This window comes from Podarcis vaucheri, assembly GCF_965113315.1.
Source record: "Podarcis vaucheri genome assembly, chromosome: 4".
NCBI classification, from domain to species: Eukaryota; Metazoa; Chordata; class Lepidosauria; order Squamata; family Lacertidae; genus Podarcis; species Podarcis vaucheri.
The window spans coordinates 76577701-76604829 of record NC_138762.1 but is presented as its reverse complement, the minus strand read 5'-3'; the positions used below and the strand labels follow the sequence as shown (position 1 = coordinate 76604829).

Genomic DNA, 27129 nt, shown 5'->3' with positions numbered 1-27129 from the left:
CGAAAAATACGGTAAGTACTTAACCCGAGGTACCACTGTATTTCCTTATATTTTAAGGCCCTCCACTGCTGCAGACATATATTGCGATATATCATGATATTTAGCTGGTGATATATTGTGATGTTGAAAACCAGATATTGCCCAGCCCTAGTACAGAGTGCCCAAACCACAGTTTCCCTAATTCAGGCACCAGAGCAAACCACAGTTTAACAAATTCAGAAGTCTTCTATTTGGCAGAGCACAAAAAGGAAAGGAGGGGAAGGGACTGCAAAGACACATGGTGCATCAATAACTCAATAACTCATGATTGCTTAGGCCCAGGAATGTGATGTCTGCACCGGGCCAACATTTTCCAAAGAAGTCTTCTCTGTCCACACTTTTGCCTACAAGTCATTAAACAAAACAGCATCAAGAGACGTACACCCACATCTGAATTGGCAGTGAGAGAGGCAAGTGCAGCAAAACTTCGCTAATTTACATTTCCCTAAGCCGTACGTACACCCTATAATTGAAAAATAGGAATCTCTATCCTTTTCTGTCTGGTCAGCGAAGATTTAACTGCATATTGCTGTAATGAGGTTTCAAATTACTAGGGCAGAATTACTGTACTGCTATAAATATAACCATTTTCTGCAAAGAAGTAATCTCCAAGATGTATGAACGAAACAATGCATTTGCTATTCGGGAATAAAGTTAATTTCATCTCGCACGAGACTGCACTGACAACAGATCTATACTGCGCCCCGCACGCCAGCAATTTAATAATATGGTAGTTGGTTAGGTAATTTAAAGTCAATCAAATAGTGCTATGAAAATCGTACATAAATAACATTAAGAGTTCATGATGGATTGAAAATTGATTTTCCCCATTTCTAAAATTAGCGGGGAAAGTATTTTAGGAGCATTAGGTATTTCACATAAAAGCAAGTCACTGGCTGAGGGTATCTAACGTAGGAGGGCAGTCAAGGACACATTTGGGGAAATGTGCAATCTAATGCTGTTTTTCTGCCTGCACATGGAGTCAGTGAGACTTAGGAACAGTGGAACCTGCCTTAAACCAAGTCGGATCCTCTGTCTGTCTGGCTCAGGATGGTCTCTATTGACTGACAGGAGCTATCAAGGGTTTCAGAAAAAAATGATTAAATAATATTATTTTTTTAAAAAAAGGGTTTCAGATGGGGGACATTTCCAGTGTCACTTGGAAATGCTGGGGTGTTTTGACTGCAAAGCAGCCGTCCTGCAACCAGTTTTAGAAACTCAGATATATAAGCTAGGTACCAAAAGGCTCCTTAGACCACAGTTGCAGTCGCCAAAATGGGATGTCTAGTTGCCATTTGGGGACAAGACGGTTCTAAAGTCTTATTTTTCAAACGATGGACTATGTGATTCTCAGTTCAACATCTGGCTAGTTCAGACGACAACCTTGAGCTAGGTTAAGAACTTTTGAGAACTCGAAGAAGAAAAGGCACTTGATCCAGGGACAGTCCACATAAACACTGGGCTATTCCTACCTCTTTTTCTTAACAGTGACACGGACCATTCATAACATTAAGTATATTCTCCACAACTGTGGGTGGGGTAAGGCAAGTGATAACGATTAAGTATGACATTGTTCACCGCTCCTGCTCCGGCCGCGCAGAAAAAGCATTTTGGTTCCTGAAATTCATTCTGATTCTGCAGGTAAAATATAACAAATAGAATGCTATAGGATGGGGTATTAAGTGCGTGAAAACAGTCCAGATCCAATGATCCCCAGGCATGCACTTCCAGGTGGTGGAGATGTCAGGCACTATCCTGGCACCCAGGCATCTTCACTTGGTCGCAAGTAGCCGAAAGCCAGGGCCAAAATGCACCTGGCGCCTGGCTAATTTCGAACACTGCCTGCCACTGACCTGTAGGCCTTTTCCACCAGGTCAGTGAAGGCTCGCATAGCGAGTTTGTGCAGACATTACATTTGGCAGGATTTTTCAACCCTGGTCAAAACAGTGCGACCCAAAGCACATTCACTCAGAAGAAAGCCTCGCTGGGCTTGCTGGCTAGGATAAATCCCGCCAACTCACCCAAAAGCATGTACACAACCACAAAAAGGCACAACTACTCCAGCCTCCAACCAAACCCTCAAGCAGGACCACTCTTCCGCAGTAAGACGGTTTATGGAAGAAAGCCTATAATACGTCGGTTCCATAGAAAGCGGACCAAGGCACACACGTGTGCAGGAGAGGGGAACGGAACGAGAGAAAAAAATAATGCGAAGAAAAGGAAACTAAGCAGACGCCAGACACCCAGGCGAGAAAAGCACTGTCACAGCAATAAATCTCTTATGTTATCACTTTATTTTATTATGCCAAAGGAAATAGGAAGTCAGAGGCGGGTAAGGCCACCTGCACGCTGCAGAGAACGGTTAGTTGGGGCAGCTGTAGGTTCAGAACGAGAAACCTTTTCAACTATCAAAAACAATATCTAAAGCTCCATTTCCCGTAGCAGCGGAATGCCCTGTTTTCTCCTGGCGCAATTTCCCCGCCAGCGGGGCCCACAAGCGCAGCCACAAACCTCCACATGTGGGGCTGCCCTTTCCACATCTACATGCCACTACCGCCACCATCAGGAACAGGCAGAGTGTCTGCCCCCCACCACAAAAAAACCCTTTCCAGTTACCTGCAGTAGACCAGGCACTCCATGTGGTTGATCTCTTGGTCGGAGCGGTACCGGCTGTAGTCTTCCCACAAGTCCTTGACCGCGGTGACCGCCAGGATGAAGAGGACGGGGGCCAAGGCCAGCTCAGGCTGGAAGGCGTTGACAGCTGGCACAAAGTTGAGCAGGGCGATGAAGACGAAGTAGACGTTGGCCAGGCGATGGAACTGCTCAAAGAGGTTCTTGGGCAGGAAGGACAGAGCCGTGTATTTGGTGGTCTTCAGCCTGTTGTCGGCTGGGGGAGAAGGGGGGTTCTCCGCTTCGGGCCAAGGTACCAGCAAGTTGGAACATACCCTCCGTGTCTTGCCTGCATCTTTCTTCTTCTTCCTTCTCCTTTTCTTCCTTTCTTTTTCTTCCTTCTGCTCTGGAGAAGACTCCCTTCCACCTCCGCCTTGTGTCATGGTCTAATCCACCCCCACCCCCCAAAAAACAACCCCACAACGGGGAGAGAGAGAGAGAGAGAGAGAGCAAAGTTAGAACTTTTCCCGCACTTTCCACATGGAGAAAGCAGCCAGCCCCCTCTCCCTCCTTTGCAAGATGTGATCATCTTTCTGAAAACTTACTCATGCCCTTATTTTCTTTCTCCCCTCCCCTCCAAGCTAAGAGAGAGGTGAGGATCCTCCCTCCAGCTCCCTTGAACCCTCCCATCTAGAAACTTTTGTTTGGAATAGGGATCTCACTCTTTCTGCCTCTCCCCTCCGAATCTAGGAAGATGCTCTCTTTTCTTCTTCTTCTTCTTCTTCCACTTTCCCTCTCCTTCAAACTTCCCCCCGCTGCCTTGCCAGCGACTCCCGGGCGAGGAGGAGTTGCAGGAAGAGGAGGAGGAGGAGGAGGACTCGCACAAAGTAGTCCTTGTCTTACTTTGCACGTCGTTTCTCACCAGCCCACGGCTAGCTTTCGTTTCCGCTCCGCCGCGAAGAACAGGGGCTCTTGCTTACGGGAGGGAAGCGGCTGGCGGGGCGCGCGGGGAGGGGAAGAGAAAGTTGCACTCGTACCGCGTGGCGCGCGGGGGAGGTTCCGGGAAACTTCCTGGAAAGAGATGGGGGGAGAGCGGGAGGAGGAGGAGGCTGACAAGGCCGAGGGGGTAATCCCAGTACTCACCCCCCCAAAAAAAAAAACCCAACAACCCACGGAGGCGGAAAAAATAAATATATGAAGTTGAGGCGGGTGCAGCGTGGCTGTGCGCTTGGGAACTCCGCGCACCACGTGCGATTCGATCCTACGTCGGTTCGATCCCATGGGGCTGCCGCGTAAGTCCTGCTGTACGTGGGCTGCTTCATGGGGCTACCCTAGATATCTCTCTCTCTCTCTCTCTCTCTCCCCCCCATCATCCCTAGCTAGCAGAACCAGTGGTCAGAGATGATGGGAATAGTAGTCCCCCCCCCCAAAAAAAAAGCTGGCGACCCAAGTTTGGGAAACCCTGGTAGGGAAAGTATAGAGAGATGGTGCGTCTAAAGCAGGGTTAGGCAACCTAAGGCCCCGGGGGCTGGATGCGGCCCCATTGCCTTCTAAATCTGGCCTGCGGATGGTCCAGGAATCAGCTTGTTTTTACATGAGTTGAATGTGTGCTTTTATTTAAAATGCATCTCTGGGTTATTTGTTGGGCATAAGAATTCGTTCATTCCCCCCCCCTCCAAAATATAGTCCGGCCCACCACATGGTCTGAAGGATAGTGGGCCAGCCCATGGCTGAAAAAGGTTGCTGACCCCTGGTCTAGAGACAGAAGGAAAGTGTGTGTGTATATAGAGTATATATCAAGAGTGTCTATACAGATATATTATTTCTGCGTTGCAGGGGGTTGGGCTAGATGACCCTCGGGGGTCCCTTCCAACTGTTACCTCTGTGTCCCAATCGGTTAAAGAGGTTTCTTCTCCCACCAGTACTGCACGGCAGGCAGGGGTTGCCCTGGAACTATCCCCGGGATCCCTCGGGACGGAGGGGAAGGGATCCTGTTTAAAAGCTGTTTAAAATGGGATTTCCAGGGATGACGGCCTCTGTCTCCCCACCCTTGATCTTGCCACACCACATTCCTTCCACTTATGAACAGTCGTGGGGGGTGGTGGTTGGTTTGGGGGTTTGTTTTGTTTTAACACTTTTTCTTTGTTGCTTTCTTTGTTGGGGGTGTGTGTGTGTGTGTGTGTATGTATATATATATATATGCAGGTTTTGGTGTCTTCGGGTGTCTTCCCGTGTAAGAGTCGGGGTGTCTGTGCGACGTTTCGACGAGGTCTCACTCGTCATCTTCAGGCTGGTGCTTTCGGCTTCTTGTTACTGGAACAGAGCTCTGTTCCAGTAACAAGAAGCCGAAAGCACCAGCCTGAAGATGACGAGTGAGACCTCGTCGAAACGTCGCACAGACACCCCGACTCTTACACGGGAAGACACCCGAAGACACCAAAACCTGCATTCCTGTACCCGTGAAAATCTACGAAAGCATATATATATATATATATATATATATATATATATATATGGAGAGAGGCGGTAACCTGATGTCAATTGCTTGGGAGAGGCGAGGCAATCGTTTTAGATGGGCACAATCCTGCGCGTGCCTCCCCTGCTAATGAGTCCCAGGGAATTTAGTAGGGTCTTCTGTGGGTAAAACCTCAGTGCCTAGGACTTGCCGATCGTATGGTCGGTGGTTCGAATCCCCGCGGCGGGGTGAGCTCCCATCGCTCGGTCCCTGCTCCTGCCCACCTAGCAGTTCGAAAGCACGTCAAAGTGCAAGTAGATAAATAGGTACCGCTTTACAGCGGGAAGGTAACGCCGTTTCTGTGCGCTGCTCTGGTGCTGACTCGCCAGAGCAGCTTCGTCACGCTGGCCACGTGACCTGGAAGTGTCTCCGGACAGCGCTGGCCCCCGGCCTCTTAAGTGAGATGAGCACGCAGCCCCAGAGTCAGTCACGACTGGCCCGTACGGGCAGGGGTACCTTTACCTTTACCTTCAATCCCAGGGACACGTGTGCACGCGAAGTGATTTTTTTTTTTGCACGTGTGAATGAGCCATTAAACCAGGATTTGCCAACCCAGAGTAAATCCACAGCTTCTCTACAGCAAGCAAGTGATGTTCATGGCACGTCGGTTTGATAACGACCCTGCTGGCAACCTGATTCACATAATATATACTGAAAGATGAGAGAAACGAGAAAAATAAGAGCTTGAAGAGACAGCCAAAGTCACCTAGCCCACCCCTAGCTGATGAAGGAGATCCACTACTTTGTAAATTAAGCAATATCTAAATTTTAGGAAATAAATAAAATAAATATTCTCATCCCTGGTATGTAGCCAGTCCATCTTTGCTTAAAAATTTCCCAACTCCACTTCTCCCAAGGGAGTCCACCCCACTGTGAAACAAAGATGGTTGAAAACTGATCTGCAGGGCTGGTTTTGCTGCGAGCAGAAAGATTCCCATAGAAAACGGAAGTCGGGCTTTTCAACTTAGATCTGCTCCTTAAAAATAAAAATCTGGCCGAACCCTTTTGCGTGTCAGCAGAAATTAAACCACAACGTATGAAGTGACGTTTAGCCACGATGCCAAAGAGATTAGTTAGCTAACACTTTGCAAAGAGAAATCACTCGTCCACTACAAGGTTGGAATTGTGCGCAAAACAAAATACCCTGGAGACCAGTTATGCCAAATCACAAAATGTCAGCAGGTCACATAATAAATTATTCTTTAAGGCGCAAGGAGTTGGCGGCTTACTGCATCCACGGCTCCATTCTCTGGCCCACAAGCAGGAACACTGGAAGTTGCTGCTCAGCAGGTTGAAATTCACCAGGTGATGCATGGAAGATACACCAGTTGAATTTCCGCCTGCCATGCTGCTGTTGCTGTCCAAAAATATTGCCCTAAATCTTTAAAAGAATTTTAAAAAGTGGCAAATGTGGGAGAGTCTTTCTTAACTTTTCCATGGGGGTACCTCTGCTCACAAGCAAGTCATCTTTGCTGGTATTATGGGCTGGTGGAAGAGATGATCAGAGTGTTGTGCACTGCAGGGCTGGATTAACCATTAAGCAAAATAAGCACACGCAGAAATTTTCCATTGCTGGGTTTACCATGGCCCATATGTTGCAGCTGAACAAAAAGTAAACATTATTTATACAAATAAAGAAAAATAAACACTATTTTCCATCTTACTGTAAGTTTTGTTTCATTTAAAAAAAAAAAACATTCTACGGCTTATTATTTGTTTTTATTTTGAATTAGATATTTATGAGGGCACCAAAACGGAGAAATTTGAATGGAGCCGAATTTGGGACAAAGTCCCATTTAAATCTGTACCTACAAGAATTCACAAAAACTCAATACAGGTTCTCCACACCACTTGTACATGCTTCCTCTTTTGCTAAGTAAAATTACTCAGATCAATCTTGCCAGTGGTTGGAGAAACTGTGGAAATTGTGGTTCTTTTATGCACATGTGGTACTTTTTCATTCCATATATAAATTCGTGTTCATAGTTTTTCAGAAAGCAGGCATGAGAACAAACCAAAGTATGATTGCCTGACCCTAAAATTGTACTTCTCTTCATTTTAAACTCGGAAGCTCAGGCCCTTAGTCATAAAGAACTTATCATTCACCTTACAACTACTAAAATTCCTTCCTTACAACTACTGTTAAGATTACAACAGCCAAACTATTGAATACAGATCTCACCACTTCCGGATCACTGGAATTTGGCTCTTATGGAAAAAATGACTGGACACGTACAAGGATGTAGAGAAGGTAAACAGTGAGACGAGTTTTATTCCCTTTGGTCAAATTTTATTTGTTACCCTGCAGTGAAGGAACATGGATATAGACCACTTGTCACTCGGAGTTTTGTGCAAAGATGCTTCTTTGACAGATTCTGTGATCTGGCTCTGTATAGTTAAAGCCATGGTTTTCCCAGTAGTGATGTATGGAAGTGAGAGCTGGACCATAAAGAAGGCTGAGCACCGAAGAATTGATGCTTTTGAATTATGGTGCTGGAGGAGACTCTTGAGAGTCCCATGGACTGCAAGAAGATCAAACCTATCCATTCTTAAGGAAATCAGCCCTGAGTGCTCCCTGGAAGGACAGATCGTGAAGCTGAGGCTCCAATACTTTGGCCACCTCATGAGCAGAGAAGACTCCCTGGAAAAGACCCTGATGTTGGGAAAGATTGAGGGTACAAGGAGAAGGGGATGACAGAGGACGAGATGGTTGGACAGTGTTCTCGAAGCTACCAGCATGAGTTTGACCAAACTGTGGGAGGCAGTGGAAGACAGAAGTGCCTGACGTGCTCTGGTCCATGGGGTCACGAAGAGTTGGACATGACTAAACGACTAAACAACAACAATGATTTGGCTTGGTTTTGCTTCCTCGCCACTCCCTCCCCCCTCCGGGAATTGAATGGTAAAGTCTTCCTTTTAGTTGTTATACCATATTTTTCGCCCCATAGGGTGCACCGGCCCATAGGACGCACCTAGTTTTTTGGGGGGGAAATAAAGAAAAAAAAATTATTTCCTGGGGTGGGGGAAGCCCGAGCTTCCCCCGACCCCAGCCCCCAGAACAGGCTGCTGTCTGCTAGCCGCGGGAGAGCTGTGCGAAGTTGCGCAGCTCTCCCACGGCTAGCGGAGAGCTGCCTGAAGCCCGAAGCTTGGGGTGTGCTGAGCTCAGCGCGCCCCAAGCTTCTGGGTGCAGACAAGCTCTCCGCTAGCCGTGGGAGAGCTGCGCGACTTCGCGCAGCTCTCCCATGGCTAGCGGAGAGCTTCCTGAAGCCCGGAGAGCAAGAGGGGTAGGTGCGCACCGACCCCTCTCGCTTTCCAAGCTTCAGCGAAAGCCTGCATTCGCCCCATAGGACGCACACACATTTCCCCTTCATTTTTGGAGGGGAAAAGGTGTGTCCTATAGGGCGAAAAATACAGTATATAGAATTGTAGAATCGTAGAATTATATCAAACCTCTTTGGTGTTTTAAGGTAGAATCGGAGAATGGTAGAGTTGCAAGGGACACTGAGGGTCCTCTAGTCCAATGCAGCAATCTTTTGCCCAACAGGGACTCGAACCCACAACCTGAGATTACAAGAGTCTCATGTTCTACCAACTAAGCTATGTCTTCTGTTTTGTTTCTGAAAAGTTATTAAAAAAAAGAAAACAGCAGCTAGTGTTTTAAAACTGGATCAGAACCACAGCACTGGAGTAGGGACTTGACTATTTCCCCCCTGTACAGTTATCCCCATCTAAATGCCAAGGTGCTGTTTGCCCTGTGGAGAAAAAATTGGGTACTTTTCCTTCCGGGGACAAACTGTAAGTGGGAGGGGGCTGACAGGCAACCTGGCTCAGAGGAAAAGGTTTATTCCCCCTCCCCTAGTGTTATAATCCTGATCCCATTCGGAGGCTCCTAAGGAAGTATTTAAAAGAACTGGGCAATCTGCTGACAAATCAGCGCCATTTCATCAAATATACCAGAGGCCACCCGGGGTTTAGCATGCTGGTTTGACAAAAACCAAGTATGTTCAGAATTTACCCGGAACAAAGCCCTTAGGACCCTCTCGTATTGATTTCTTTGTTTCGCTGCTTGAAAACATCTATATGTCTTTAACTCGCTGTGCTTTTTTCCCCCTTCTCAAGGTCCAGCTGAATGAAAGGAGCTCCCAAGAGGTGCATCTGGGTCTTTATGCAACATCCATTAATTTTCCCCGGCCATATGCAAGAGAATATCTTTGTGTGTTGTTTCTCTGGTTGATGGTTTGATTCTGCAGTGGTGACAAAAAGAAAAGAACTTCCCTTTCTCCCTAGACACACACACACACACACACACACACACACAGAGAGTGCTATTTTTCTAGAAAAAAAGAGGTTCCGGGACTCACCATGAATGCTTGTTCTCTTATACAGTCGTACCTCAGAAGTTGAACGGAATCCATTCGACTTCCAAAACGTTCGGAAACCAAGGCGCAGCGGGAAGCTCTTGCAGCCAATTGGAAGGCGCGGAAGGCGCATCAGACGTTCGGGTTCCAAGAACGTTTGCAAACCAGGACACTCACTTCCGGGTTTGCAGCGTTCGGGAGCCAAAACCTTAGACTTTCAAGGCATTCGGGATCCAAGGTACGATTGTAGTGGCACTGCGCCCCGCCCCCCTCCTGAGAGGTGCCAGAAGTGAGATCTGGTGAGTTCCAGCTGGACACCTTTCCCTTGCTGACTTCTCAAATATAGGATTTAATGCACAATTAAGACCCTATGTTCCCAGGGTGCTTATCTTTCCTGGCCCAATTTGTGTACAGTGGTACCTCGGGTTAAGTACTTAATTCGTTCCGGAGGTCTGTACTTAACCTGAAACTGTTCTTAACCTGAAGCACCACTTTAGCTAATGGGGCCTCCCGCTGCTGCTGCGCCGCCGGAGCACGATTTCTGTTCTTATCCTGAAGCAAAGTTCTTAACCTGAAGCACTATTTCTGGGTTAGTGGAGTCTGTAACCTGAAGCGTATCTAACCTGAAGCGTATGTAACCCAAGGTACTACTGTATTTAAATCCATGCACGATACTGTACAACATCTCCCGGCCACAGTATCCAAAGTTGCCTCTCTTCAGTTTCTGTTAATTCCCTTTGGAAACTCTCAGCTCTTTCCCTCTGACATAATAATAATAATAATAATAATAATAATAATAATAATATATTTATAACCAGCCCATCTGTCTGGGTTTCCCAGGCCACTCTGAGCTGCTCCCAGCAGAATACTAAAAACACGATAAAAGATCAAACATTAAAAAGTTCCCTAAACAGGGCTGCCTTCAGATGTCTTCTAAAAGTCAATTAGTTGTTTATTTCCTTGACATCTGATGGGAGGGTGTTCCATTTATGCAAAAGACAGTAAATTCATTCTGCTAGAAGCCATGGGTATTTTGACCCAACTTAAAATGGTTGTTTTAAAGCCTGCACTTAACAGCTTCCATTGTTAACAGGCAATAATAAATCTTATGCGTAGGACGAAGGGCACACAGGAAGTATGTGGGCAGGAAGTTTTTGCATATAAGATTGGGAAAGGGTAATATAAAACCTCATTATTCGAAATCTGAGAAGAGAACAATCTAAGGTGACATGGGTAGGTTTTCGCCAGCTGAAATGAAGATAAATAATGACATGCAATAAAACAACAACAACAAGGAGCTTGTCTAATTGCAATCATTATTATTCCAAAAGTCCTCAAAAAACAGATTACGGAGAAACAGGTCATTGAACTAAACACCATAGATTGATACGTGGGCTGCTTGTTCATCAGTCCTATTATAGCCTATTGTTCCTTAATATTCCAGCATGGACAGCAGGGCCGGATTTAGATGAAGAAAGGCCCTAGGCTACTCTCTTGTGAGGCCCCCACCCTCACAACTAGAAGAAAATGGAAGAGTGAAGCCAAGGATGATGACGGCTATTTAAACTTCTGAAATTCACAATTTCTCCTTTAAAGAACATATGATACTATTGTTAAATACCATGGTGATTTTAAAAAATGCATAAAATTAACACTGAAAAACTTTTGCAATAACTGAACTTTGTAAACCTTTTGTGGCCTGGGTAGGCCAGGTCTTCCTGTTATATACCTGCTGGGATTGACAAGGCATCTGACCCTCACCTGAATCTCATAGCTCTCCTGACGAGTACAGTGGTACCTTGGGTTAGATACGCTTCAGGTTACATATGCTTCAGGTTACAGACTCTACTAACCCAGAAATAGTGCTTCAGGTTAAGAACTTTGCTTCAGGATGTGAACAGAAATCGGGCTCCAGCGGCGCGGCAGCAGCAGGAGGCCCCATTAGCTAAAGTGGTGCTTCAGGTTAAGAACAGTTTCAGGTTAAGAACGGACCTCTGGAACGAATTAAGCACTTAACCCGAGGTACCACTGTACTTTGGTCTGCAGCCACAGAATGGAAATAAAGGATGAGATTGCCCACCAGATACCAAACACTCTACCATTCAAATTAGTCCCCAGTATTTTGGTTACAATCCCCTTCTCAATTACGTAATCATTTTTAATCTAGAATTTAAATTCTCAAAAATTTCTTATTTGATAATTCGAGCAAGTAAACTACTGCTCTCACTTCATTACAAACAGCATTTCTACCTGCAACACACTTGAGCAAACCTGCTCCTCTTCTTTTCATTCATATATATATGGGTTCAGATGACTGTGTCATCTGAACATCAACACCACAGTTGAGACGTTTACTCAGAAATAAGTCCTACAACATTCAATTGGGGGCTTACTCCCAGAGAAGCGTGAATTGAATTGCAACCTTAAGTCAATCCATTAAATGCCCAAATCCACATCTTTGTTGAGAAGTCTTGACTGTTCATTGTTCATTAGAGGACACAGGTTGCTCCCTAAATGTTCACCCCCTCCTGAAAGGTGGCTATGAGGATTATGATGATATATTGCATGGCCTGAGTATGGTATGAAATCCAAAGCTTTTCTTGTTTATACCAGAACCTGGGCATTTAATAGCCTCTCAAAAGACAACTTTTTAATAGCCTCTCAGTTTTGCCTTGGGTAATGAGTATTACAGAACGGCACATATGGGGCAAGGGAAGGGTATAGACTTAGCAAATGCATATACATTGCAGTGTCAGTGAATCTCCATGCTTGGAACGAGCAAGGTCAGAGTTTATGACAGTGAAAACTTACTATCCACTATATTTGCTGGTTATAGGGTTCTTATTGCTATATGAAAGGGGAATTTGTCTCCTCTCACAGAGATATGCTTTCACATTATGATTACTATTAATGGTAGTTGTAATAGTAGCAGGGTTTTATTCTTTATTAAGTTTATTAATCACTTTACACAAGCAACTCAAAGCAATAGTAAAACACAGACCCTCTAAGTGTCCCTATTTTCCAGGGGCATTCCTGGATTTACAGAGGCCATCCTTGTTTCTGATTTGATCCTGGAATATCTCGCTTTCCCTTAGGACGTCGCTATTTTCATTGGAGAAATGAGGGAGGGTATGGAGTTATGTGGCCCCACTGAGCCAAGGAGATAAGTGACTATGCAACCTTGGAAGACCTTGGAAGGCAGCCCTGTATAGGGAAGTTTCTTTAATGTTTAATGTTTTATTATGTTTTTATATACGTTGGAAGCCACCCAGGGTGGCTAGGGCAAACCCAGTCAGATGGTTGGGGCATTTATATCTATTATTATTATTATTATTATTATTATTATTATTATTATTATTATATAAGGTGTCCCTATTTTCATCAGATAAATGTTGGAGCTTATGAAATAATACAATGCTACAAACAAAAAAACAAAATAATTAAAAGCACAATATGAGGTGATAAAAGGATTCCCCCTGAATAAGATTACCGTATTTTTCGCTCTATAAGACGCACCAGACCACAAGACGTACCTAGTTTTTGGAGGAGGAAAACAAGAAAAAAATATTCTGAATCTCAGAAGCCAGAACAGCAAGAGGGATCGCTGCGCAGTGAACCCTCTTGCTGTTCTGGCTTCTGTGATAGCTGAGCAGCCTGCATTTGCTCCATAAGATGCACACGCATTTCCCCTTACTTTTTATGAGGGAAAACGTGAGTCTTATAGAGCAAAAAATACAGTAACTGCTACTGACAGTCCTCAAAGATCTGTGTGTAACCAACTACTGCAAAGAAAAACACTTAATGCCGTTAGTTAGTGAATGGGGGGAAGTAATGGTTTAAATCCTCTGGATTTCCCCTCCAAAATATGACTCAGAGCCAAAACAGATTTTGATGCAAGAGAGAGAGCTGTGATAAGATCTTCCGGTTTTTCCGCTCTATACTTCAAATGAGATGTGGGAGGGTTTGATTTTTACGAGAGTCGTGGTGCTGAGGGAGGCGATGTGTAACCCTTCCCCCCTGATCTGAATTCCCCCAGTTGCTCTTAGACCAACTTGGGGGAGGGATATAAAGTTACCCTTTTCTCCCATAGCAGGTTTAATAGCAGATTTGGCGGGGAGCACTTTACAGTGGGGAAAAGAACGAACCCCACCCCACACCTCCCTCATGGCTGTTGCTCCAGTCAAAACCAGCAACCCTTATAAGAGGGTGAGATCTTTCTTTCTGCATCACGTCAGTTTCAGCCCTTCTGGAGAAACAGAAAATAGGATATGCTAGCTTCTTTCAGGTTAGATTAGAGAGACTGTTCTATATCGCTGCTATTTCCTCATGTGATTCAATCAGATTGCAGCAAATGCATGTTGCACAATTGCAGTCAACTGGGAGGTCTGGCACAATAAACCCACTTCCCCAATACCGACTTTTGGGCAAAAAGGAAAGCAACAAGGAAAATGCTCTTGGAACTTGCTTAACTCAGTGTCGTCTAACTTCCCCGCAACCAGCCAGAATGGCTGTTCAGTGAACGGCCAACGTTGTCTAACCTCCCTGAAAACCAGTCAGAATGGATGCTCATTAAGTGAGTTGCCCTGAATGTATGTTTAAACCGGGTGCAATGTTGTGGTGAAGCATGCTTACTCGGAAGTAAGTCCCTGTGTTCAGTGTGCAACGTGCATAGGTCTGCCACAGTTGGCACAAAGCTGTTCAGGCAAACTATTCATCTAACATTGGTTTGTGGTTTTTTAAACAGTAACAAATTCATATACATCTAATTTCCTTTAAACCTTTGGGCTATCAGATGCATCCTCAATCTTTTCCTTTCCCACTTATCTGCAGAGGCCTCACAGACAGCTCAATTACCATATCTGCCCCAAATCCTTTATGTACCACAGCACTGTTTGTTTCAGAACAAAAGGACCTGCCCACTTAACCATGCTAATTTATAGCCACACTCCCTGGAGCCACTCGAGGCAGTGGCTAGAAATTTATCACTGTAAATTAGCTTTTCAAATCCATTGGAAGTAACAGCATTAAGGGACTGTTTCAAACTTGAAATTCCACTTAATTTTTTACACCAAAGTTACATAACAGAGCCTCTACAAAGACCCAATTTATAAAAGCTTTAGGTGTTGGAACTTGTGTAGAGGGGATAGACAGGAAGTGTGGGGAACTTATACCTCCTGTTGTTGCTGTTTTTACATGTCTACAGAAATGTGGGCTCATGGGAGATGAGGTGACATTGCAAAGGAATGGCCCGTCTCCTTTTCCTTGTAAGTTTAAATTTGCCAGGTCATCTAACATTGATTCAAGGCTGCAATCCGGTTTACACTTTCCTGGAATACCCTGGGGATTTCCAAATAAACATGCAATAAACATCTTAAGTGCATATTAACACCTTTCCCAAGTACTGTATTAAATTACTATTGTTTATCAATTTCTGGAGCAGATGTATGAGCTACAAGAAGAATCTCTTGAACTTTTTAATGACTGCCTGTATGTTTTGAAAGTTGAGGTCAGGGATAAATGCATTATATGGCTGCAGCTACTTGAAAAATATTATCATGCCCCATTCACTACTCCCCCAATATATTATATACCCAGCCAGTTTTATATACAGTAAGCCTGCAACTTACACACATTTAAGTTGTGCGCATTCAGCTTTATGCGTGTGGCAAATAAATAAAATAACATTTTTGAAGGGTCATAAAGGAGGTATTTTTGGGGGGGATGACTTTGGCAATCCCACCCACCATTGAACCCAACGGGCTTTGACTATCTGCAATGTTGGCTTTAGGCACAATCCCTGGAACGTAACCCTCACATAAGTTATGGACTTACTGTATTTAGTGCTATTTTCCTAGAAAAAGAGGTGCTGGAACTCACCATGAACGCTTCCCTTGTTCTCTTACAGTGGCAATGGCACCCACCTGAGATGTGCCGAAACTGAGTTCTGGTGAGTTTCAGCTGAAGAAAAAGCCCGGACTGTATTTGACCAGCACAATCTGCCCATTGCTACAGCAGTGTTCTTACATCCAGTCAGGGATAGCTCTGGCTCTCAGCTTCCTCCTCCTTAGTCTCAGCCGGGGGGCTGGGAAGTGATGTCAAAATTAGCATTAGCTGGCTCTGCCTGTCATTGGCTCTGCCTCCCGCTATTGTTGGATTCTCTGCTTTCTGCCCCACCAATTTCAATGGGCCCCAGTCGCCACTGAACTCTGTCCCCTAATATTCTTTTTGTTAAGTTGTGGGTGAACATATCAGATAAAACAGTGATTCTTCAAACAGCTCTTGTTTATTCACAGGCCAGAACAGAACTGAACTGAAGGGTTCAGCCAGCCTGCTTATATAGAGCTCCACTACAATGCAACAGTAGCAACTTTCTGTAACTATCCAATCACTGAATGTCACTTTCAATCCCTTATTTGCATATGTGGACCTGAGTGAAAACTATCTACAGTATCCCCCTGCTGGCCCAGGGTGAGAACTTCAGTACATAACACTTTTAGACAGACATGTCAAGAGTTGAAGTTGAAGCCTTCTTTATGTGGGATGTAACATCAAAGAAGCAGTCAAATACAACATTTCCTGTTTGCCCAGAGTGGACACACATGGGAATAGTGCTCCAGCCAGGAGGACTTCCTGTCTGCTAGTCACACAGCCATCTCTCTCTTGCCTCTGTTGATGCCTTTTGCTATGTGCTGTCTCTCAGCCAGAAGCATGTGGGCTCATCCCTCACAAGAGGATGAGCCCACACTTTTCTCTGTAACTGTAACTACAAGATAAAGCCTGCCTTCAGGATCATACTGTGAACTGAGTGTAAGTAAACCTTATCATTGCTTTTAAAAGAAGACTGCTGTGTCATTATTGTTTCTAAGAGGGAACTAAAGGGGATTTTCCAGGAACAATCTAATCTGGAAAAGCCAGACTGGATTGCGTAACTCAAATGGTTCTAAGGAATCCATCAACTAGATTCCAGCAATGTGCAAGGGAATGTGCTCTGCTACTAGCTCACTAGCGTGAGTGAGGAAGGATAATATTTAATCAATATATCCTCTCCTACTATCCACAAAATTCCCATGCTTTACACTACTGGTCTATGTATCTTCCCCTCATCTGTAGCCCTTCATCTTATTTAGAAAGTCGGATAAGACATCTCAATATCTGGATTTTCACTCATGTCTCGTTAATCCATGCTGCATGCATGGTAACTGGATAATTGCGGACCAATAAGCAGAAAACCAGCAAATCTGCCATACAAGGATTTCCAGAGAAAAAATAAAGAGCATTGCAAAAAACATTTCAGTGGAATTCTGTGGAATGAGCTCAAGGGACTAATAGGGGTGGGGATAGAAGGTGGAAGCAAGGAGATCTATAAGACCTTGGCCATAATCTTTCCTCAAACATGAAGATTGCAGAGAAGGCCGTATGGACATGAAGAGGCTTCTAGGGAAAGATTGCACAGTGTTTCCTGGAACACTCTTTTTCAACTTCTTTATCTGCCTCTGTTGGAGGATGCACTACTTTCCCACTGAATCTTCCACACCCAAGAATTGGATACAACTCAGAGAATGTGATGAAAATGATGTATAGATGGTACATTACACCAGTGAAGTTAGCAAAAATGTATAAAGTAAGTAATAAATGCTGGAAATGTAAAGAAAAAGAGGGAACATGTTATCACATGTGGTGGGAGTGTAAAAAGGTGAAATGCTTCTGGGAGATGGTATATAATGAATTAAAAAAAATGTTGAAATATACATTTATAAAGAAACCAGAAGCATTTCTCTTAGGCATTGTGGGAAGTGATATAAATAAAAAGGAATGTAAGCTTTTTTTATATGCAGTAACAGCAGCAAGAATATTATTGGCCCAAAAATGGAAACAAGAATTACCAATGATGGAAGAATGGAGAATGAAATTAATGGACTATGCAGAACTTGACAAATTAACAGGAAGGATCCGAAACCGGCGGGACCAGAAGTTCACCGAGGACTGGAGTAAATTTACAGACTATTTGAAAAGTATTTGCGACGACCAGACAACGTTTGTAGGTTTGCAAGAAGCTCTGTGAAGAATTAATATTAGAAATATTGTAAAAATGAAAAAGGAGATAGGATATGTTATTAATATAAGGCAATATTAAGTTAGGAAATGCGTAAGAAGTGACTAAGACGGAGGATTATCAGAGGAGCTGATGGAAGTCCAATAAGAATGTATTTGTGATAAATTGTGTGGTATGTTTTATAATTTTGTATTTTAAAATTATATATATATATATAGAGAGAGAATTGGATACGGCTCCCAGCACATCATCTTCATTTTCCATCACTATCACTAATGGCATGAAGATGTTTACAGTCTAAACAACCCTCTGAAGGAGACAAAAGCATTTCTTTAGGATGAAGCTTTCTAACACGGCACAGTGCTGTTTGTGAAAAATATTGCTTCATATGTCCCACTGCATTCAAGAGGAGAGGTTGTTTGCTTTCCCCAAGGAAAATATGGCTCAAAACTTTACCAGAAAAAAGACTGCAGGGACAAATCCCTCTTTCCTCTTTTTATGTAAAACGTTTTGCTCCGACGTGCTTTAACTCACTCTGTTTCCCCTGAAGGTGATGCTATACTCCTCCTAGTTTGGCAAGGCTAAATGTGACAGCGACACTAATTAGTACATTTCCTAGCTGAATGTAAACATTAGTTGGAGCTGTATTTTTACATACCCAAGCAGAAAAACAGATGATACAACAGATATATTCCATCGCGAAAGATTTTGCTATTCTATTATGCTATTCATGTGAATCCAATGTGGTTTCATTTGAACACATTCCCACCAACATGGTTGAAAATCTGCTCCAGAGCAACTCATTTCCAACATGTATCCGAACTATTTGAATAAAGGCACTGTAGCGGAATAGGCATTAAGTTCCACAAATAGAGCATTTTATAGAAATTAGCTTTCCCATTTTAAATCAATCAATTAAGATAAACCACACTTTCATATAAAATAGCACAAGGTGGTATACACATTTTTTAAAAAACAATATTAACATAAAAGAAACCCACCCATAAGAGATGGGTGGCAAAGAATCTCAACTTAATTGTACTGATCACACATAAATACAGTGGTACCTCGGGTTAAGAACTTATCGTATTTTTTGCCCCATAGGGCGCACCGCCCCATAGGACACACCTAGGGTTTTTTTGGGGGGGGGGAAATAAAGAAAACAATTTTTATTCCCCCCCCCAGGCGCGGGGCTGGCGCGAGGGAAGCCCGAGCTTCCCCCGACCCAAGCCCTGAGAAGAGCCTGCTATCCGCAAGCCTAGGGAGCCCGGCGGGAAGTCGCGCTGGTCTCCCCAGGCTTGCAGAGAGCTGCGCGAAGCCTGGGCGCGCTCTTCAGTGCGCCCCAGGCTTCAGAATGCAGGCAGCCCTGCGCAACCCTCGGGAGACTGGCCGAAGTCGCACTGGTCTCCCAAGGGTTGCACAGAGCTTCCTGAAGCCTGGAGAGCGAGAGGGGTTGGTGCGCACCCAAGCCTGCATTCGCCCCATAGGATGCACAAACATTTCCCCTTCATTTTTGGAGGGGGAAAAGTGCGTCCTATAGGGCGAAAAATACGGTAATTCATTCTGGTGGTCCATTCTTAACCTGGAACTGTTCTTAACCTGAAGCACCACTTTAGCTAATGGGGCCTCCTGCTGCTGCACTGCCGGAGCATGATTTCTGTTCTTATCCTGAAGCAAAGTTCTTAACCCGAGGTACTATTTCTGGGTTAGCAAAGTCTGTAACCTAAAGCGTATGTAACCCGAGGTACCACTGTAACCAATTTTGCAGTTGCAATCCCATTATTCCAGCTACATACACTAAGTTAACATTTGCTTCCACTTAACTTTCAGATTCAGACTGGGTGCAGGATCTTATAAATAGTAGATAGGAGACCTTCAAAATACTAGATCAGGCACCTGTACTAAATGATGCTTTCTCAAAAGAAGACCCGAGAGTTGCAAATTTGAGCAAACGAGAGATGTGATTTGGTAAAAGACTTGGGTTTTTTGTGTGTGTGTGTTCACTGATATTTCATCATATAAAATTATATATCACTCCTTTTGTGTGTGCCCTATTTTGTTTTTGTGTGGCATCATTTTCATTTTTTTATTGTGCTTAGGGGCCTCAAAAGATAGAAGAGGCTGAGGTCACTTTGGACCTCTGAAATGGAGTATTCCTTATCATTGAACACGCTCTTCAAGGCTGGGAGTGGCACCAGAGACCCTCAAAAGCTTGGCCAGTATTCTCTGTGAAATTGACTGCACCCCCCCACACACAAGCGTGCCCTAGAACCTTTTGAGATTTGCACATGTTCCATGGCATACACAAGACAATGCACAAAGAGTTCCTGAAATGCATAAAATTTGAAATGTAAAGCACAATAGACATATAGCTTGCAGCAAAACAAGCAGTCCTGCGGAAGTGTGCAATGAGATAGCATTCTTCTTATTGCTAAAAATGATATAGCATGAAATTAATATCTAGATATAATAATTTGGCATTTTTCATGTATTTTCCCTATTTATAGTTTATCCTATGTTGCAGTCATCCCAGGGTGGAATGTAACAGCATTCAGTGTAAAACAAAAATTCAAACAAAATATTCACAAGTCAAGATAAAACCAGGGGTCCTCAGACTTTTTCAGCAGTGGGCTGGTCCACTGTCCCTCAGAGCTTGTGGGGGGCCGAACTATATTTGGGGGGGGGATGAATGAGGGATGATGAGTGGCGCGCAAAAGGGCTCTGGAGAGGGACTGCCTTAAATGGCAGCAACTCGAGAGGGGTGCTCAGCAAACAGCGGCTCCTGTGTTTTGCATGTGGCAGGGGCTGGTGGTGGTGGTGGCGGAGGGATGATGAGCAGCACACGAAAGGGCTCTGGAGAGGGGCTGTCACCAACAAAGCCCAGCCCCCTTCCTCCTCTAGGCAGGGTGGGGAGAAGCCAGGAGGAGGGAGGGAGGAGGAGGCGGCGGCACCATGTGAGGGAGAGGGAAAGAACGCATGCGCTGGTAATCCACATGGCGATTCCCGGACCATCTACAGGCCGGATTTAGAAGGCAATTGGGCCAGATCCGGCCTGCGGCCGTTAGTTTGCCAACCCATGGATAAAATCAACAAATTTGATAATAAATCTACACAATGTCACATGCCAGCATTTAAAAAAGTCAGTTCCAGGATTGGAGCCATTCTTAGCCACATGCCTGATGGGTTTGGCATAGATTCTATTTTCATATGCCTTCTATAAAGTAGTGGGTTGATCTTCACACTTATGTTTCATAGTAGAGGCATCCTCCCTACACTTTAGCCTCAGAGCTGGGCTCTCGCTTTCCACAATTTCAGGATCAGTAACAATTTCTTCCTTGGAAGTGACTATTTCCCTGAATCTCCAGAAATATTTTTCACCAAGAACAAGCATTCCACTTAAGAGCTGTGAACCTGCAGCAATGAACCCCACATAAATAGCAGCTCCAACGCATTGCTCTTTTGGAACGAGAGGCAATCCCAAAACATCAGGGAGCTTCATTCCTTCCTTCGCTAGGATGGAATACATATTCCAGGAAATGAAAATGAGCACAAATGTTCCTGCAGCTAAGTCCAGAATGACTGTTGTGGAGAAAAAGATAAATATAAAATCTCCATGTTTTCCAGGCTTGGAAACATTATATAATGGAAAGGCCATTCAAAACACGGTCACCGATTTCACAATGGAGGCTAATGGCATGAAGTCCTGAGCAATAACTATTTCAGAGGGAAGGGACTCATCATCAGCTAATGCTGTGCACAAAACATTTATCTTCTTAATAGAAATTCTATGAGCAGAACAGGCAACCCAGAGCCCAATCCCTGCAAAGCCAGGTCTGCTGCCGCCCATGATGTTGTCAACATGCCACATTCTCCATTGGACACTGGCTATGGAGCAGATGCACATAACACAGCCAAAAAGAGCCAAGACAAAGGCACCTACTTGGAAGTAAGATGCCCTGCACAGCCACCGTACAGGAAGGGAGCCATAATCTGCCTGGGACGGTGCTTTTGCTTGAGTAACAGGCAAGGCAAGCAACTGAAGGCATGCTGGAGAAAAACAAGGACAAAAGACAACAGTTAGATACTCAGGTACAATGTCATATGGACATCCCCTAAAGTCTGAGCAAATAGTGATGCGCAGCCAAAATGCCATGATTCTAGGGCAAATTCTACATTTCCCACTTTGAGACGTAGGAATGGAAAAGTCTGCTGCATCTGCAATCTCAGGTGCCAGGAATCACACTTCCTCAGTTTTTCAGTGAAGCTTATGCACATGGACTAGTGTGGGGCCAAAGCCCTTTCTGCCTAGAGGTTTATGCGCCTTTCTCCCCGCAGATGTAGACACTTTGCTCAGACACCTGAGGCAGAAAAAAACTGCACGACTTCACAACCTCTTTTGTTGCACAGACCCCCTTCATGCAAATAAGGGGGGTTTTGTCTAATCCTCTCCTCCTCTGCATCTTATTTTCCCTTCCCTCTCCATTATTCAGACAGGACAAAAGGAAATTAAAGTCAACTCGTTCTTATCTAATGAAACACTGCTATGTTGGTGGACCATTGAATATATGTACCTACATGATATTGGTTCTTCAACCACTCTCTGGTACGCAAGGACTTTTTCCAGGTCTTTCTTACATGTGTCTGACCTCAGAGAAGACCTGAGAAGACTGAAGCTGGTCTGAGCTGGTCACTGAAGCAACTGCCCCTTGGAGTTCTGAGGCAGTTAGAATGCAGCTTGCTTTGAATGCTCAGAACAACACAAATCATAACTCCAGGGTACTGGCTGTTTGGAACATCTAGCAACCGGAAGTTTCAGGGAATTCCGTTTTCTCCTTTACCAAGACCGACTGTATATTCAGAGAAAGTGGAATTTTATTTCTTTCAACAGTTTATATATCGCTTGGAGGCAGTAAGCTTCCGAGTACCAGTATGACTCTTGAACTTGAAAAGGACACTTCTTTGTTAGATGTAAGCTATGGGGAAGTTTGGATTCAAGGTGTGGAAGTAAACATTCCAAACTGCCAATCCCAAAGGAATGAACTAGCAAGATTTTTAAAAAACGAATGGACAAAGAAATACATTTCGTTGTTTCCTGCACGTTTGAACACCACTTTTAATTACAGCAAATTTATTCAGTAGTACTGATGGGTCACTCCAAAGGTCCCATCTAGTCCAGCATCCCTTTTCTAAAAATGAAAAAGCCTTTTTGGGGGGAAATAATGTGCTTTAAATGTATGGTGTGTATGAAGCCTAACAAATAAATTGGGTTGGCTGACTGAATTCAGGAATACAAAATACACTTAGGAAAGAAATGCAAGTACATTGACTTGATTTTTTTTTTAATGTAACTTTTGTGTAAGATGCCTAAATCCAGTACAAGCTCATCCATAGTTTAATCATCAGTTAGTCCTTGTTCATCTAAAATTCATTAGGAACCATAAGCAAGTATGGACTTTGGCGCTTATTTGTTTATTAAAATTTAATTTCCCTAATTGCTTCTGGAAGACATGCAATTCATTATAATCGCTGATTAGCCTGACCACTTGCTCTGATTTTCATGAGACAATCCTACACATTTATAAATGCAGGGTGCTTTATATAACATCCCCTGCAATTAGATTTGGGTTTATATTTCCAGCAGCGCTTCTTGCTTCCAATGTAGTATTTTAATGCCAAATTGGATGCACAGCAAAATACCTCCCTTATAAAAGAAAGCATAATATGATGTGTGGGACAACCACCGCCATCTGTCAACATTTTGTCTTGGACTTTGACATTAGCATAGCCTCAGTCTATCCCACATTTTGTTTATTATAGATACTCTGTTCTTCTTCCAAGGAACTCATAAAGTTCCTACATATGAAGCTTACACAAGAGTTCTTAGGAACCTTCTTATCAACCTGCCTAATTTCATCAGTAGAATGGTCTCACCATGTTTGGAGCTCAATACACTTGGTACACGCGTGTTTACTTCCCTAAGAAACCTAAAATAGTATGCACTCCGAATGAACTGATGACACATCCATCCAAACTTGCCACCAACTCTAACCAAAGAAACACATTTGCAGAGCAGCAGTCCTTGGTTTGTCATCACAGTGGACTGATGTCTGTCATCATGGACTGGCTGGGTGCAGAGGAGTGGTGAGGCACCAGCTGGGGAAACCCCAAGGGAACCCCCGGGGGAAGAAGGCTCAGAGCCAGGGGATTGGTGGTGGGACGATGCTAAGTGGTCAGAGGGAGAAGAGGGAGCAGACTGGGAGGAGGAAGCTGAAAAGGACATAGGGTCTAATGAGCAGGAAGAGGCTGTGGCAGAGGGCAGTTCAGACTCAGAGGTGGAAGCAGAGGCTGGAGAGGAGTGGGGGCAGGGTTCTGAAGAATCCAGGGGGTCTCCCCCTCCTGCTATGACCAGCTTTTCTCCCTACAGCCTCCCAGAACACAGAGAGGAATGAAGAGGGTGGAGGAAAGAGAGACAAAACCAAGGTGCCTCAAGTTGCTGGGGAAGGACCCAGGGGAGGAGTCATAGTGGTGGAAAGGTGGAGACCTTCAGTCCTTGTAACTGCCTCACTGGCGCAAAACCCGCTGGGAAGAATTGCTGCAATCTCTAGGCTCGCACTGTTTTGGTTCCTTTGAAAAAAAGAGTTAACTACACTGGATGTTTTATTGCTGACCTGCACCTGACGGTGAATCTACGCATGGGGACGGGGGGGACGGGACCCTTATAAATAAGTCAGAAATTAATTTAAGGATGAAAAAATGCATTCTGGCCTTACAACCCATTTTCTGTAGCCCACAAAAGTTTATGTCGGTACAGTTGTACCTTAGATCCCAAATGCCTTGGTACTCGGACGTTTTGGCTCCTGAATGCCGCAAACCCGGAAGTAAGTGTTCCGGTTTATGAGCGTTCTTTGGAACCCAAACATCCGACAGGGCTTCCGTGGCTTCTGATTGGCTGAAGGCGCTTCCTGCAGCCAATCAGAAGCTGCACTTTGGTTTCCAAATGTTTTGGAAGTTGAACATACTTCCGGAACAGATTCCGTTCGACTTCCGAGGTACGACTGTATAAAGTTGTTCTCGTTTAGGGTGCCACAAAACTCTTTGTTGTTTGTGCTGCGACAGATTAAGATGGTTATCCCTCTGGAAATAATTGTAATTGAAGTGCATGGTCATGTGTAGGAGCTAACAAACAAACAAACTGGGGTACCAACTTGCCTCCCCATTGGGGGGCCCCAGTGTTGCGTGATATCATTTGCACGATGCCATGCACTTGGTGGGGGGGTGCCAGGATGGCTGATGCACCAGGCATACAATCTGGGGTGTACACAAGGCAGATGGCCCCAGAGAGATCCCCATGGTGCCCTGCCGGCGACAGGGGCTGGAGAGCACAGAGAGTAAAGATCACCATCTATGCCCTCCCTCCCCCAGCACACAAGCGCTGCCCCATCAGCAGTGGGGGATGGGGAGCACAGAGGATGTGTTTGCAGGTGGGAGGCCAATCTGTTTGGGGGCTCCTCAATATTGGGGGGGCTTGGTCCCCTGCCCACAAATACTATGGGGGGCGATGCTCCTTCTGTCCCCTATAACTGACGCCCCTTAAGCAAACACCAAGTTGCAAGAGCCTTACAAAATTATCCAGCCTTCTGAATCCAAATATTTTATCACATGTGTATAATTATGCAGACTAACTACGCTCTGGGCCATTGCATATATTTAGGGAAAAGAGAAACAAAGTTTGAAATGTTCCAGGAAATGTTTTACAGCTCTTCCAGCTAAGAGAGTTCTCCCAGCCTCAAAGGAGGCCTCAGATTTGTTCATAAAGCAATGAAGAAGTTAATCAAATGTGTGCTCTAGTAGACTGAGTCGGAAAGGTAGTAATCGAAAAGTGGACGTGAGTTTGGCTACCTTGTTCAATTGCAGCTGTTAGGGCATTTCTGGGGCACAGGGTCAAAAATCTTTAGACCAGCCAGGAGCTGAACTCCTAGCATTTAACTCAGGTGTGTGAAGTTCCATTACTTCCAAAAGGCACTGTAGAAATCAATAGATAACAAGCATGCGACTCACAGCACACGTTTTTCCCTCTAAGGGAGGCCTTTTAAGGGTCTTCATTAGTGAGCTAGTTCCTCAGTACAGATGTCAGAGATTTCCGACCGAATCAGAAATGGGAGCGGAAATTGCTGGTGTTTGCTTATTCACCCCATGTCCTGAGTGTAAATGAATCCAGCAAATACGATCAGTATTTGCTGCTGCTGTTGCTCTCAGTCCGCAAATAAGCTGCAATTGATACCCCCCCAACTCATCTGCACTGTGTTTCCTTTGCATTGAAATGAGTGGGATGGAATAATGCAATTTCAACATAATTTACGTAATGAATTATGTCCATTATGCAAGTTTACGTAATTTCACCACAGCAGACAACAAGGTGAAGAATGCTGTATTTGGCAGGAGACGAACTGCATGCGATAAATAGCGGGTGAAATGGTGCCTTCTTGCATCCCAGCCTTTGGTTTTTGTTCATAAGCTATACAGTGGTACCTTGGGTTAAGTACTTAATTCATTCTGGAGGTCTGTTCTTAACCTGAAACTGTTCTTAACTTGAAGTACCACTTTAGCTAATGGGACCTCTTGCTGCTGCTGCCCCGCTGGAGCCCGATTTCTGTTCTTATCATGAAGCAAAGTTCTTAACCGAGGTAATATTTCTGGGTTAGCAGAGTCTGTAACCTGAAGCGTTTGTAACCCGAGGTACCGCTGTATGTACATCTCCCCCACCCTCCCAAACACAACATATGGGAGCTGCTTATCATATTGATGAGGAGATCTTTGGGAAAGTCATTGGGCTGTGTCTTGGAGCCTTTTCAGATCTTGAAGATGGAAGAAGGGAACTTTGGATGTTATTAAAAGAACCGTGATTCAATGCCACTGAAGGAAGAGTCTTTCCCTCCATATTGTGCTGATGATGGAGAAGAGGGATAGCCTTGCTGCTGAGATTCCCCACCCTGTCATAGGGTGGGTTGATTTGAAAGAGAAGAGTCTTTTGATTCTTATACGATGCAAGCAACTTGCCTGTCCTTGAGAACATAAGCCATGTGAGCTCCTAAACTACGTCTGATTTCTTTTTGGTACAGTGTCTCCCTTTGTGGTTTGGGCCCTTAGCCTTGACAAGTAGTCATTTTGAAACATGCTTCTCTGGGCCTTGATGCTGTGTGGTAAAAGGTGAGAAAGGGCATCACCATAATCTGAGATGACTTCTTCACCCAAGCTTTTCTCTTTTCGTTGTTGCATCCTTTTCCTAGAGCCTCCCGCCTCCCATTTACTGGAAACCCTTCAGAGAACGTCACCAAGTTGTTCAGCGAGGAACCCTTAACTGGTACTTTGGTCTTTGTGCAAAATGGGGCCTGGGATGTCTTTTGATTTGTGTGTAGAGAGAAAGGCAAAGTGATTTCAGGGGTGGGCTGCAAGGTTCCTAGCCCAGTTCAAAAGTCTGTTTTTTGATATACAGTGGTATCTCAGGTTAAGTACTTAATTTGTTCCAGAGGTCTGTTCTTAACCTGAAACTTTTC

General features: G+C 44.4%; 1 protein-coding gene across 2 annotated transcripts in view; it reads right to left on the bottom strand.

Annotated features, from left to right (window-relative positions):
* The window catches only part of ATP10A (ATPase phospholipid transporting 10A (putative)), a 144935-nt gene extending 123313 nt beyond the window's left edge, over positions 1 to 21622 (bottom strand). Inside the window, exons 1-2 of one of the 2 annotated variants that reach the window (XM_082220008.1) lie at positions 3372 to 3705; positions 2656 to 3095 (exon numbers count right to left, since the gene is read on the bottom strand). In XM_082220008.1, coding sequence (XP_082076134.1) covers positions 2656 to 3092 — 437 coding nt within the window. In that variant the 5' untranslated portion in view covers positions 3093 to 3095; positions 3372 to 3705. Of the gene's footprint in view, positions 1 to 2655; positions 3096 to 3371; positions 3706 to 21515 lie in introns of those variants that run through there. The other variant, XM_082220009.1, reaches the window with a different exon arrangement.
* Between the last annotated feature and the right edge of the window lie 5507 nt (positions 21623 to 27129).